The sequence below is a fragment of the Durotheca rogersii genome (genome assembly GCF_024521655.1).
Source record: "Durotheca rogersii strain YMJ 92031201 chromosome Unknown GGS23scaffold_10, whole genome shotgun sequence".
NCBI lineage: Eukaryota > Fungi > Ascomycota > Sordariomycetes > Xylariales > Xylariaceae > Durotheca > Durotheca rogersii.
In genome coordinates this window covers 1,121,226-1,134,102 of record NW_026251241.1, presented here as the reverse complement: position 1 = coordinate 1,134,102, position 12,877 = coordinate 1,121,226, and the positions used below count along the sequence as shown (strand labels likewise).

Genomic DNA, 12,877 nt, shown 5'->3' with positions numbered 1-12,877 from the left:
GCGGAGCTGAGGTACGGGGGAAGGGAGCGGGGGGCGGTGGAGGGAGGGGAGGTCGGCGCGCGTCCACTTGCCGCCGTGCGATTGCGAGCGTAGGTAGGTATCTAACATCTAACGCCCTGCTCTCGTGTCGTCTCGCTACCCTGCCTCCGTAGCCTCTCTCTCCCTTCTCCAGCAAGAGGCGTTCGGTTCCCGAGAATGCCGAACTGGAGGAGGAGAACACAATTGAGAGACCAGGAGAAGGAAGGAAAGAAAGAAAGAAAGAAAAAACATTCGTTTCTCTTCCGTTCGCCGTAGCCGTCCCATCCCATCCATCCCCGACCAACCCGTTGTTGCTCTTCGCTGCGTAGGTACGGGTATGCACCGCCCATGCATATCTGCATACACACACACACACACACATATATATATATATATAAGTCGGTGATGATTCTTGATATCCAGTCCCATAGCTACGTGTACACACATGCATGTAGGCATCTACCTACCTGTATACGCCTGTACGCGCGCGCGCACACATACCTTTCTGGGCACGGTAGGCGGGCAATTTTGCGTAAATTCGCGGCTTGGCTTCGGCACTTGCTGGCTTGTTACGGCGACCAGAGCCCCAAAACATACATCGTTGCGAGCGAGTCCCTTCGCGTGAGCGCCGTGGCATCTCCGATCTGGCTGGGCACATGGTTTGTCCGTCGTATTTTCTCTCTCCCTCTCTCTCTCTCCGCCGCCCTCGCCCTCTCTCTCTCTGTTCCTCCTCCTCTAGAGTGACACGCCGAGCATGTAGGTATGCGTTGTACCGTCGCGAGACCTCGTCTCTCGGCACCAGACATGAGCATCCTTTCCTTCGCGCGCCATGCAGGCCGATGATCAACGTCGCCACCGCCCGAGAGAGTCGTCAGGTGTGTTATGTATGCGTCCCGCCTCGCCATTTCTCGGGCGGGTTAGGCGGTCGATCCCGTCTGAAACCTGGACATGCCTGTGCACACACACACACACACACACACACACACACACACACCCGTGAGACTATATATATATATATACACGACGTAGTGCGTAGCTAAGGGTTCGTTATATGAATGAACAGGCAGAATACTCCCCCTCTCTAAAATGGGCAGAGCCGTTTATTGAGACGACAGCCGCATCTCGCATGGTCCGCAGCGCAGGTGATTCGGTGCGACGAAAATCTCCGAGAGCGAAAGAGTTGCTGCTTTTTGTTACTGCCGGGTGTCATCACACAATATGGGTGTGCCTAACATGTGTCTACGACGGCGGGAGGGATGCGCGCGCAATACTACGCACGGCACCACGAAGCCACCACACGACAGGGAATCGTGGGGGGGGGGGGCGGGGAGTTGTCACACCTCGACGACTCCTCTACGTTCTGTATTCCCGCCTAACCCCCAAGAAAATCAGTCTACAGGCCATGCGACCCCAGATTTTCCGGTTTCCCAGCGCATGTGTGGGTGTGGTAGGGAATGTCACTCCACCGGGGAGACGCCCGAGGCGAGTGGACAGATCCCGGATAGGATCTAGCCTTGTTCCATTATTTTCCCGGTAAGCTCGTCTGACTGAATTGTGCCGTGTGGGTATACCAGGGACTTGGCTTGTCTTCCACGTTACTATCTGCTGTTGGGAGCACCCGGCCAGTCTCAGGAGGGAAACCCCATCCGAGTCATGCTTTGCGTTGGCGGGCGCTATCGCGACCCTCGGGGACGAGGCGGGTGGCATACGCCTCCTGACCGCCGAGTTGGGAGATAGATCATCCGCTCCATCGCTCTCCGTCTTAGCGAGCGAGAGAGACAGGCTGCCACCTCGGCGGCAACCCGCCTAGATCTGCACCCTGCGGGCAAGCTGGCCCAGCCCTAAAATCGAACTTGTCGAATCGACCCAACTTACCCCATCGAACCTCACGCCGGTTGCTTACCTGCCGTACAGGAAGTTTGCTGCCTCTCTGCCTTTTTTTTTTGTCTGCGGGTGCGTGAAGCGCCGGTGCGGCACGCCTGAGATGAGTGCAGGGATGAAACGGCCACTTGGCAGGAACAACAACGACCAGTCGCGTAATATTAGCGGGATAATCAGATAACGCACAGTTATGGGAACGATGCGTGTTCGAGGGATGAGGGATGGTATTGGCTGGGCGCCGCATCGCGGATTTGTCCGGAGCACCAGCTCGTCGATCGCCAGCTCGTGAAAGACCTTCTTCGTGACGTCAGCGACAGAGGAAACACCAGAGTCTATCCGGCCGACGAATCGCCCGACAGCGCGCACTCAGCGCTACGGCCGCACCGCCGTCTCCTCCCAGGTCGTCTGCTCTTGATGTGGGAAGCCCCCCTCGGGTTCCTCGAGAGGGGGACGCACGGTGACCAGTTTGCTGGGCGAATCGCGGATTGGCTACTGTGTCTTAATTGTATTCTTTGCATACGTTTGATAGCTAGACAGCTGACGGCTGGGTCATGGTCCGGTGCAGGCCGGTTGAGTAGGCAGGCAGGTAGAGCCCGTCGAGACCAGGGCCGAGGCCACAGATCAGATATGTTGCTTTCCTAGAGTGGATCAAGATATGGGTACTGTCGCAAAGGGGCCCCCCTCCCAGACTACCGGGCCCAATTGCCATCTCATCTCGTCCGGCCGAGGGCCAAGCCGTAGCCCTATGATATTCTGGCGGTACACGTAGGCTATATGTATATAGCCTACGCCAGAACCGAATCGGAGCGGAGGCTCCCCTTGTTCCCCCCCATAGTGTACGTTAGGGTAGGTATGATGTATGTATGTGTGTATCTGCACGCAGTCAGACATGCAGCCGTATGTCCTGTGCTGTGGAGGCCATCCGGGAGGCCTCCAGACGTAACTAGCTAGATGAAAGAGCACGATGGAATAGCTCCGTCCCGCAGGAGAGAGCTGTCGTGCTTCGATTGGATGCATGTAGCTGTAGCTACCATCGTAGCCAGGGAAAGCTTTTGGGGTTCCTGACTGGCCGGCTGCGGCCAGGATAGCACCGACGGGCAGATAACACCCAGCCGCCCACGGCGAGACTGAGCCGGGGAGGGGTCCTGCAAGGCAACATGGAACATATACCTACATAGCAACGAGAGAGTGTGTGCTGCATATGTAGGTGTGTATGCATGTAGTATCATACATGCATGACGGTCAAGATAGCATCCCCGAAATCGAAGGACAAAACAGAAGATCCCTTCCTCAGGCCGTCTTCCTAAAATCGAACGGCCCCCTTTCTTTCTCGCTCGGGGGCCGAATCATGGACGCATTTGTCGGTGCTGCTCCCCCCCCCCCGTTCGCAACCAGGTACGGTATGTACATGCGTAGTAAAGCTGACATCTGACAGGCGCAAGAGGGCCAGACGATTCGCAAGACGCCGACATAGCGTGTAATTATGGAGCGGTGAGCGTATCCGTACCGGTCTTGACAACTGGCGCGCAGCAGCGACGGAGAGCGCAAGACGTCTGGGCATCACGGATACCCGCGACATGGGGTCTCGGTACGCTATAGCCGAGCCAAGTAGGAATTACCTAGTTAGGTACCCCAGCCCCTACGTTGGATCGTAAGCCGCGCGCATACTCGTAGGAAATGCCTCATAGCGCCTGTGAGCGGCGGGCCTGGTGCAGCGGTTTGCGATGCTCCCGTAAGCTGGTGCTATCGGTTGGGTAATACGTCGTCCTTCGAGGTGGTTATCGTGCTACGGTGAGGCGGCGCCCCGTGACGTACGGTAAGTGTCGGTAGTCGAACGGGAGAGGCGTGGTTACGAGGCGGCGATGCATGCATCTCTGTGTAAGTTGAGTAATGACACACACGGCCATCTACGTCTAGGTCGGACTAGGTAGGAATACAGCCCTTGGGCAAGGTAGGCAAAGAAACAAGAGATAGACTATCTGATGGCACGTAGGTGAGAGTTCTAGCATACTTAGGGGGAACAGTGGACCCCCGGGGGACGAGTCGGAAATATGTCAAATCAAGTATCACGGGATTGGAGGATTGGAGGGGAGGGAGGATAGAAATGCTAAGAGGCGGTGCTAATAATAGAGGCTGGCCGACGGGATCGAGGGAGTGGAATTCACTCATCGCAACAGAGACTCGCACGAGCGAGAGGCGACCAGCACGAGCCCGAATTGTTGTTGTCATCAATCGAGCATGATGAGGCTCTCTGTCGATAAACAGGGCACGCCGTCCGACCTCGTGGCACGCCGATACGACGCGATGCTACGGCACCTGGTCGCGAAATGGGGCGAGTGTGGGATCTTGGCACAGGGCTGCCTTCCTCCTCTCGCTCGTTCGCCCTACTCTAGAAGAGTGGTAGGGGGGGAGAGGGAGGAGAGGCGAGGGTGAGGTACCTGGTAGAGGATGATGATGGAGCAGACGGAGAGGAGTCGAGGTGAACATGAACACGGAACCTCAATCCAACCAACCCAGGCGTGTAGATTTGAGATTACCTACTGGGGCCTCGGCGCCTAGTCATGGGAATTGACCAATGACGGCTCGAAATGGGGACCGGATACTGATGTATTCGGTAGGTATTATGGGATTGGAGCGCAGGCTGCTTTGGGGGGGTGTGCATAGGGACCTCGTCAGTCCACCTAGGGTGTGTGCAGTGAGCGAGAGGTAATTTTTAGAGGGAAGAGCTATAAGTTCTACCTTAGACCTACCTACCTAGGTAGGCAGGTACACAATCCTCTAGGGGGTACCAGGTACCTAATCTACCTAACTCACATTAGGTTAGGCACCCCCAGGGTAAGGAGGAAGAATTCCCGCCCCAAAATAAAATTGAACAATAAAAAAAGGAAAAAAGACATACCCGACTTCTAAGCCCTAGATGACCCCTCCCCTTGCCTGGAGAGGCTACGGTTGAGAGCTACTTACAATGCCAGGTAGGACTTACCTAGGTACCTACCTCGGTACCTATATACCTCTGGTAGCACCTATGTCAGTTCCCGGCTCCCAGTAATCTCAGATGATCAGCATACCCTGAGACCTTATCCCACGACCTCGGGTTTATAAGCACATGTTGCTATGTTCTCGCCCCCCCAGTCCTAGGTGAACTGCCTGTTCTTTTTGGTGGGGGTAAAGTACCTCTCCTAGAAGCACTTTGGTATATCCAGAGTGCATACCCGTCAGGTACCTAGGTATCTATCTCTACCTCTACATACCTCAACGCCTCACTTACTCCGGATGTATGTACCAGAAGTTTTAACCTAAGGTAGGTAGGTGTATATGTATATAATCTATGTACTACCGGGCTATTACTACATGTAGTAAAGCTACCTCCTAGTAGCCTATTGGATATGTGTGTGTGTGTGTGTGTGGAAGACATAAGAGATGTTAGTAGGTGCCTACATAAACAAGGTCTGTAAGAGGGAGACCCGGTAGCTCACCTACCTGCACTTACAGGTATAGGTAGGAGGCACCTCTTAGCTTCTGCTTGTGAACATTCATTCAAGTACTAGGACCTACCCGCCGTTTACCTGTGAGGCTCGAAGCGCTGAATGACCCCAGAAAGGCCACGGATACTGGGCATATTGGGAGGTATCTGTCTGGCAGAATTACCTACAAGATACCCCCAGCATCTCAAGCCTAAAGCATATCAACCCCTTCCACCCCCTCCTTCCCATCCCATAGCTTTCTCTCATCCCGCCCAAGTTTCGCTGTATACATCCCGCGCTGTCCGTCTCGGAGCCCGAGAAGGTTCCGCGTGCCAGGCGAAATACATTAGGTAATTCACATGGCAATTGTGCTCATGGGTCAGCAGAGGAGGTCTGTCTCTTTATATGCTCACTAGCCCAACCGTCAAACTAGAATCTTCACCAGCAACTGTGCCTAACTAAAGGCGGATAGACTATTGTATGCACATGCCCACGTGCAGCACACACATACCTACCTGATATGTGTTGCGCGTGCGTACCTACAAGCAACATAGCATACCTATGCCCACACCACTGTTATAGAGATGTCTAGGCTAGAGGTAGGTAGGTTACCTTGATGTTATAATGGGAGGCAGGTATCAGGTATGTAGGTACATTGAGTAAAGGTACCTACCTCTCCCAGACAGCAGATAAAGACGCAAAAGAGGCGGACGCTAAATATGGGCGCCCTGACATCACTACACCTCATGTAGATACCTACCTCGAGTTCTGTCCTCTCTCTTCTTCATCATCTTCTTTCCCCTCTTATATCAACCATTTTTTATGTCTCCCCATGGGTAATAGCCTCGACCTGCTCCGCAGCTCCGAGTACCTTTTATTTTATTTTATTTACGCCCCCCTCCCCCCCCAGAAAGAACAAGGGAAGGGGATTGGAATTAAATAAACTCATCTTGGCTGCGTTGCCTCCTTAAGATTCCTTATTGTGGTACTGGTCCTCGCCCATCTCCACCTGGATCGGCTCAACTCAAACTGACTTCCCACGATTCCCAATTCTAGCTGCTTCTGTCCTCCTCCTTGGTGTGCGTGTGCCGTGTGCCGTGTGCCCTCTTTGGCTCTAGCCACTTGACAATGACCATCTTCACCTGCTCGCAACGGAATCCGGCTGTCGAATGCTCAATCCACCTCTAGCATTAACTGGAACCCGTCCAAGGTTCCCCCAGCTGGTTTGCCATCAACAGCACCGGAGCAGCAATACCGACAGCCATCATTCATAGCAAGCGACCTCAGCATCCATTATTCCCACCCTTCCTTGCATAAATCCACTCTGTACACAGCTGGCTCCTGTTCGAACGACGTTCCACACGTGTACTAAGGGCAAGTTGTCCACGCCAGCCAGCAACGACGGTATCTGGATCGCTGCAGGTTTGGGGTTACCTGTTTCCCATACGGACTGCGACGGCTGTTTACGCAACCCTGCCTCGCAAGGGCGTAACTGAGCTCGAGTTAACCATCTCAACCTTGTTGTCCCACGAACGCATGGTCATAGTCGAAGTGGTACATCTGCTAGGGAACGGAAAAGGACACTGCGTGAGAGACAAGAGGGCTGGAGTTGGGTTGCTAACTTGAGAAACACTACGCTACTTGCACATTGTACTTCATTGTCTGCCATTATTCTCTCCCTGGTCACTGCAGTCACTGAGGTCATTCTATTTGTCCCCTTCCTTCACTTGGCAGTTCAACACACCTACATCGCACACACCTATGCTGCACGAATACACCACGGAATTGGAAGAGGCGGCAAAGTTGGAGCTTCGTTAGGCCATTAACACGGAAACCCGAGTGAATTCCCGCCATCGTCCGATACATTTACATAAGTCTGGCCCGTTTGAGGAAAGGAGAAGAAAAAAGTTTTCTCTCCCTCGCTCTCCTGCCGACCCTGCTCTTGTATAAAAGAAAGGGAGACCAGGCCAGGTCTCTACACACTCCGCACGCCGGCCACAGACGCAGTCCCTATTTCCACCCATCTATCCGCAGCCTCAGCAAGACAGGCATCGCTTGCATAGCAGGCAGCCAGACGAACAACAACCAGGTGAGTAGGGTATATGTTGCAAAAGCCCTCTCTCTTTTTTCTCTCCTTTTTCTTTCCCTTTTTCTCTTTTTGGGGGTTTTTTTTCTCCTTTTTTGTTTTTACAGACTTTACCGTTCGTAGACTGAGAGGAGCAGGCTTTGGGCATAGGCTAGCTAGACCTACACCACCAAGGCCTACTACATTAGGCATATCCGTCCAGCCCATTTTTGCCTCCCCACACTTGCGGTGCCCTGCCCTGCCCTGCACCACACATAACTCACTGCAGCCACCCACCACTGCTCCAGTGCTCAATCCACCCGCGCACTACCAAACCATTCCCACTACCACTACCACTACCTACTTATACTACTGCCCATACCGCTGTCGTCCGCTACCACCACTACTTAACGCCATTCGCTTCACTTGCCACGCGCTATACACGATACGCTATAGACGCGCTATAGGTAGTTGCCGTGCCCTATCTGATTATTAACTTGTCGTCACGGGAAGAAGAAAAAAAAACCCCTACAAATTCCCACATTCCCGCTCCTAGGTCCATCCTCTCTCCTCCTCCCTTTCTTTGCTTCTCCCCTGTTGCGGAACCCTCGCCCTCAACCACCCCCCCAATTCCAGACACGCCGGTTTGCACTTCGTCATCAGTGTCGCCATCTCCTGGGCGTAGCCCACCCCAAGGCGACCTCAAGCCGCCGCCATCCACCTCCATTTGCCGAACCAAGCCTTCCCTACCCTCCTACCCCCGCCGGTTCTCGTTGCCAAGTGACCTATTTCCTAATTGAGAACTTGACCGGATCGTCACCCTCAGCATTTGCTCATCTCTTCTCGCCGCCCCTGAGAAGAAATGTCGAACGCTTCCGAGAAAACTATTTCCCCTGGCGCCTCTCGGCAATCATCAATAAAATCAGTCGAGCTATCCGCGAGACCTTCGAGTACGCGACCACCCAATGGCCAGCCTGTCGCCGACGGCCTGCATGCCGAGCCGCATCCGAAGCAACCCGAGAAGGCCTCCATCAAGGATCGCTTTACTCGCATGTTCTCCAAGGACGACGTCCCCAGATCCGGCCCCGCCGATGCGTCCCAGCCGTCGAAACGCGCTGTCCCGAGCCCCGCCCCCAGCCAGAATGGCCTCAACGTGCCCGCCAGGCCGAGCCCGATCCCGCGTAAAATGTCCATGGCCGATACTCCGAGTCCCGCCCCCAAACCGGCGCAGTATCAACGATTTGTCGCTGACCCCGAAGCCCCCGGCGGCCACGAGCACCACCTTAGGGGTAGTAAGCGACAAGAGAAGCTTTCGGACATGTGGAAGGCCCTCCTCGGTCTGAAGCAGGACCAGCCTGCCGAACCCGATCTGTCCTTGAGGTCGAGCTGGGTCGACACTGTCAAGCAGGAGAAGGAGTCGAAGGAGCTGGTGGCCACCGACAAGAAGGGGGGTCCCAACCAGAGTACCACTCTGGTCGAGAAGTACGGCAAATGCCAGGAGGTGATCGGTCGCGGCGCGTTCGGCATCGTGAGAATTTCGCACAAAAAGGTGGACAACGTGGAGAAGCTCTTCGCCGTCAAGGAGTTCCGCCGCAGGCCCGAGGAGACGGAAAAGAAGTACAGCAAGCGCCTCACGGCCGAGTTCTGCATCTCGTCGTCCTTGCGCCACCCCAACGTCATCCACACGCTGGACCTGCTCAAGGACCAGAAGGGCGACTACTGCGAGGTGATGGAGTACTGCTCCGGCGGCGACCTCTACACGCTGGTCCTGTCGGCCGGGAAATTGGAGGGGGTCGAGGCCGACTGCTACTTCAAGCAGATGATGCGCGGCGTCGAGTACCTGCACGAGATGGGCGTCGCGCACCGCGATCTCAAGCCGGAGAACCTCCTGCTGACTAGCCACGGCGCCTTGAAAATTACGGATTTCGGCAACGGCGAGTGCTTCAGGATGGCCTGGGAAGACGACGCCCACATGGTGTCGGGCCTCTGTGGCTCGGCTCCGTACATCGCCCCCGAGGAGTACATCGAGAAGGAGTTCGACGCCCGGGCGGTCGACGTCTGGGCTTGTGGCGTCATCTACATGGCCATGCGGACGGGACGGCACCTCTGGCGAGTAGCCAAGAAGGACGAAGATGAATTCTACGAGCAATATCTCCAAGGCCGCCGCGACGAGGAGGGCTACAGCCCGATCGAGTCGCTGCACCGGGTAAGTCTCCGCGAGGCCTCGCCATTCGTAGACACCTTGGACACCTTCCCCATACTGACGAACGTATCAAAGGCCCGCTGTCGTAACGTCATCTACTCCATCCTAGACCCCAATCCTTCACGACGTATCACGGCGTCGCAGGTCCTCAAGTCCGAATGGGGTCGCTCAATCAAGCTCTGCAAAGCTGGTGAGGAAGGTCTCTGAGCGAATTTGCCCCCCCCCCCCCCCCCCCCCCCCCTTCGCGGGTAGTTGGCTCTCCCTTCTTCGTCGTCCCCTTCGTCTGTCTTTTGATTCTTCTTTTCCTGCGACGAAGGAAGATTACTCGTCCGTTTTCGGATCTAATACGAGCATGCTGTGAGCCTTATTTCTGTTCTCTTCTCTGGTGTACCCGTCCGTGAGATGGCGGCCCCTGATGTTTTCTCGCGAAACTAGGGAAGACGGCACCATAGTAGGAGCGCCCCCACACAATGAGCATGAGATAAAATGCTACACGACCAAAATGTGCATTCGTCCCGCACGGAGTTCTGGTGAAGTTACGGTTTCTCGCATTCTTCTTTCGTTCTCGGGCTCGTATTTTTAAATTACATGTTTTTATTTGTCCGCTTCACTTTCGGGCTATGACACTAGGATTCCCATCGCGCAGCGCATCAAGGAACAGGTTCGGCGATAGATGCGCCACGCGCACTGCGAGTGAGCGCCAATGAAGGCGGCTCTTATCTTTGTATAAGAATAGAATCATACTCGTGTTCTCGTGGGAAGCTGTAGAGAGGGCGGAAGAGGGAAAAAAAACTCATACAAGAGGTGCACAGAGACTAGGGGAGGGGGGAGGCGGCTCTCGGTTCGGTTCGCTCATTCGGCGCCACTGGTCAAGAGTAGTAGATATGGCAACCAAGGTCTGGGCGGCTCACTTATTCAAGGGGGGGGGAGGCTATCTGATTCAGGGTACCCTTGGCGGTACATTCGAGATCCGAGGCTCGACCTCGCGACCTTGACCTGCGGCTTTGCTTGTTGGCATTTTACAGTATTAAACACGCGCCGAATTACTTCGTCGTTCACCACCATGAGCAATAGATCGACGGCACCTCTAACATAACAGGTAAAACCTCCTCCGCCGTTCTCGTGTATATCCGCCCATCGAGTCGGGGCCTCCCGAGGAGCGCTCTAGGGTAACAATACAAGGTGGCAAGGCAATCCAGTGACCTTATAACCACGAGGATGTCGTGTCTCGTGCGTGATCTGATGCATATAGTTGCCGCGCCACTGCCTCTAGAGCAAGCATACGATCGACACAGGATCGGCGGCCTAATACAAGCCGTCCAGGCAAACCTACACAGCGAGGGCTTAGTGTCTCGAGGGCCAAGAGGATCGAGGAGGGGCCGCAAGTGTCGCTGCGGGAAAGGGGAAGCGGTGTGACTCAAGAGGGAAGAAAGGGGAGGGGGAAAAAGGGGGGAGAATCGGAACGGCAAACCTCGAGAGTATAACGACGCCGGATAGACGGCACGTTCGTATGGGTCTGTTTTCCTTTTTTTTTTCTTTTTTCTTTTTTTCTCCCTCTCTTCTCCCTCGGAACTTGCTTTTACCCTCGTGACACCGGGAGAGAGAGAGAAAGTTGTCGTCAAAGCTGACTGCCCAGGCGCGTGTGCAGCACGACCGCCGCCGCCGACCCGTCCGCCTGTGCATACATATGTATGACATACCTACATGCATATTAGGTGTATTGCAAATCCCGTAGGTGGACTTGGCGGCTCTCGGGGAACTCGACGGGGGGGACAGCGGACAATGACGTCCCGCGGTGCCAGGTGCGCCATCCGCCCCCCCTCCGCCTCCCTCGGGCAATTCGACATCGCTCAGCAGCGCAACGTAAGCCGTGTTGCCACCCAGCGCGCGGGCAACCCGATCGAACTTTGCTGCTGCTGCTGCTCCGCCGCGAGCAGCAAGGTTTACCTCCCCCCCCGTGGCGACGTCAGACTCGCCCGCACGGTATCGCACACGGCGGCGCGCCATCCCGCATGCAGGGAACTAACACGCTGCGCGTCGCGGGACAGGACAGAGGGAAGACGCTCCCGCCTCGCAACGAAGCACCGCCTCTCTGCTCCTGCGCAAACCCTCTCCGCCGTCCCTCGCCTAGCATATCACAGGTGCTGAGGGTCTGTAGTTGGCGGCAGAGGTATGCTCGGGCATGTACCTACATAGGTACATCTTCTCTCACTCTGCCCAGCACGCATCCCCCGCCTACGCTACACATCTTCCCAGCTACCCGAACAGGCGGACGCCTGCCTAAGTCGGTAGGTAGCTATCCCCCGTCCCGACGAGCGCGAGGCCCAGCTCCGCCCGCCGAGCCGCCGGGCGAGCGATTCCCCCCCGGCGCGCACCTTCTCTCCCGGACCGATCGCTTCCGCCCGCTCCGCCCCCATTTTGCATCTGCCGGTGCTACTTCCGCGGGGGGCGGCGGGGATACGGCAGGCGTCCGGGCCGTGGATATCTCGGCGCCCGGGTTGCGCGTATGCGGCACGTAAGTATAGGTAGGCAGGCATAGCTTCCGCATCCCTCCCCTAGACCACGTAACCCGTTCCCTCCGCCCGAGTGTCTCGATACCCTGAGGGGGCAAGCAAGCAAAGACGGGCGCGGGCGCGGGCCAGGGCGAGGGAGGGGCCGGCTTTTCGCGTGGATGGATCGATCCCTCCTCGTCGCACTACGAGACGTGTAGGGACGTATGGACGTGACCTATATAACTGCGGGATATATATATATATGTACCTATGTATGTGTGTATATATATATATATATAATACAGCACGGACATATAAAGAGGAGAGAGAGGGAGAGAGACATAGAGGGAGAGAGACATTAGAAAGAACCACGGGTAGGTAAGTATGTATTTCGCCGCCCCGGACCCCGCGTCCCCCCCGCGGTCCCGGGTCTCCCCCGTCCGAGCCGCCGTCACCCCCCGCGTCTTCGCCTCCCCACGCGGGCCGCGCGCACACAGGCCGCACATACCTTCTTCCTCCCACCCCCTTTTGGATATATATAGATATACACACGTACATATATATGCATGTGTGCGTGTGCGCGCGCTCCCCCCTCAACCCCATTCCATACGTATTGGTTGATATTCGTGGCCCTCTCCTCCCTCTTCCCACCTTTCCCCCCGCCCGTCGAGATGAGAGGGACCTTAAAAAAAAGACCAGAGACTTCAAATCAGAGGAGACAAGTCGTAAGAGAGGTGATGAAGATTTCACTTCT

General features: G+C 55.7%; 4 protein-coding genes across 4 annotated transcripts; 3 read left to right on the top strand and 1 right to left on the bottom strand.

Moving 5' to 3' along the window:
• Positions 1–769: 769 nt before the first annotated feature.
• On the top strand, positions 770–2,314 carry GGS23DRAFT_61465 (uncharacterized protein). The gene is made up of 2 exons (XM_051520666.1): positions 770–1,551; positions 1,933–2,314. The coding sequence occupies exons 1-2, from the start codon at positions 1,070–1,072 to the stop codon at positions 2,078–2,080; spliced, it is 630 nt and encodes a 209-aa protein (XP_051371969.1). The 5' UTR covers positions 770–1,069; the 3' UTR covers positions 2,081–2,314.
• A 4,952-nt stretch (positions 2,315–7,266) lies between these two features.
• GGS23DRAFT_61349 (uncharacterized protein) lies at positions 7,267–8,107 on the top strand. Its single transcript, XM_051520569.1, has one exon. It carries the CDS (start codon positions 7,466–7,468, stop codon positions 7,922–7,924), a length of 459 nt encoding a protein of 152 aa, XP_051371968.1. The 5' UTR covers positions 7,267–7,465; the 3' UTR covers positions 7,925–8,107.
• Positions 8,108–8,290: 183 nt separating this feature from the next.
• GGS23DRAFT_605282 (serine/threonine-protein kinase hal4) lies at positions 8,291–9,838 on the top strand (the record flags this gene model as incomplete). The annotated part of the gene is made up of 2 exons (XM_051519728.1): positions 8,291–9,634; positions 9,707–9,838. The coding sequence occupies 2 exons, from the start codon at positions 8,291–8,293 to the stop codon at positions 9,836–9,838; spliced, it is 1,476 nt and encodes a 491-aa protein (XP_051371967.1).
• A 608-nt stretch (positions 9,839–10,446) lies between these two features.
• GGS23DRAFT_61314 (uncharacterized protein) lies at positions 10,447–11,755 on the bottom strand. Its single transcript, XM_051520544.1, has one exon. The coding sequence runs from the start codon at positions 11,636–11,638 to the stop codon at positions 10,976–10,978; it is 663 nt and encodes a 220-aa protein (XP_051371966.1). The 5' UTR covers positions 11,639–11,755; the 3' UTR covers positions 10,447–10,975.
• Between the last annotated feature and the right edge of the window lie 1,122 nt (positions 11,756–12,877).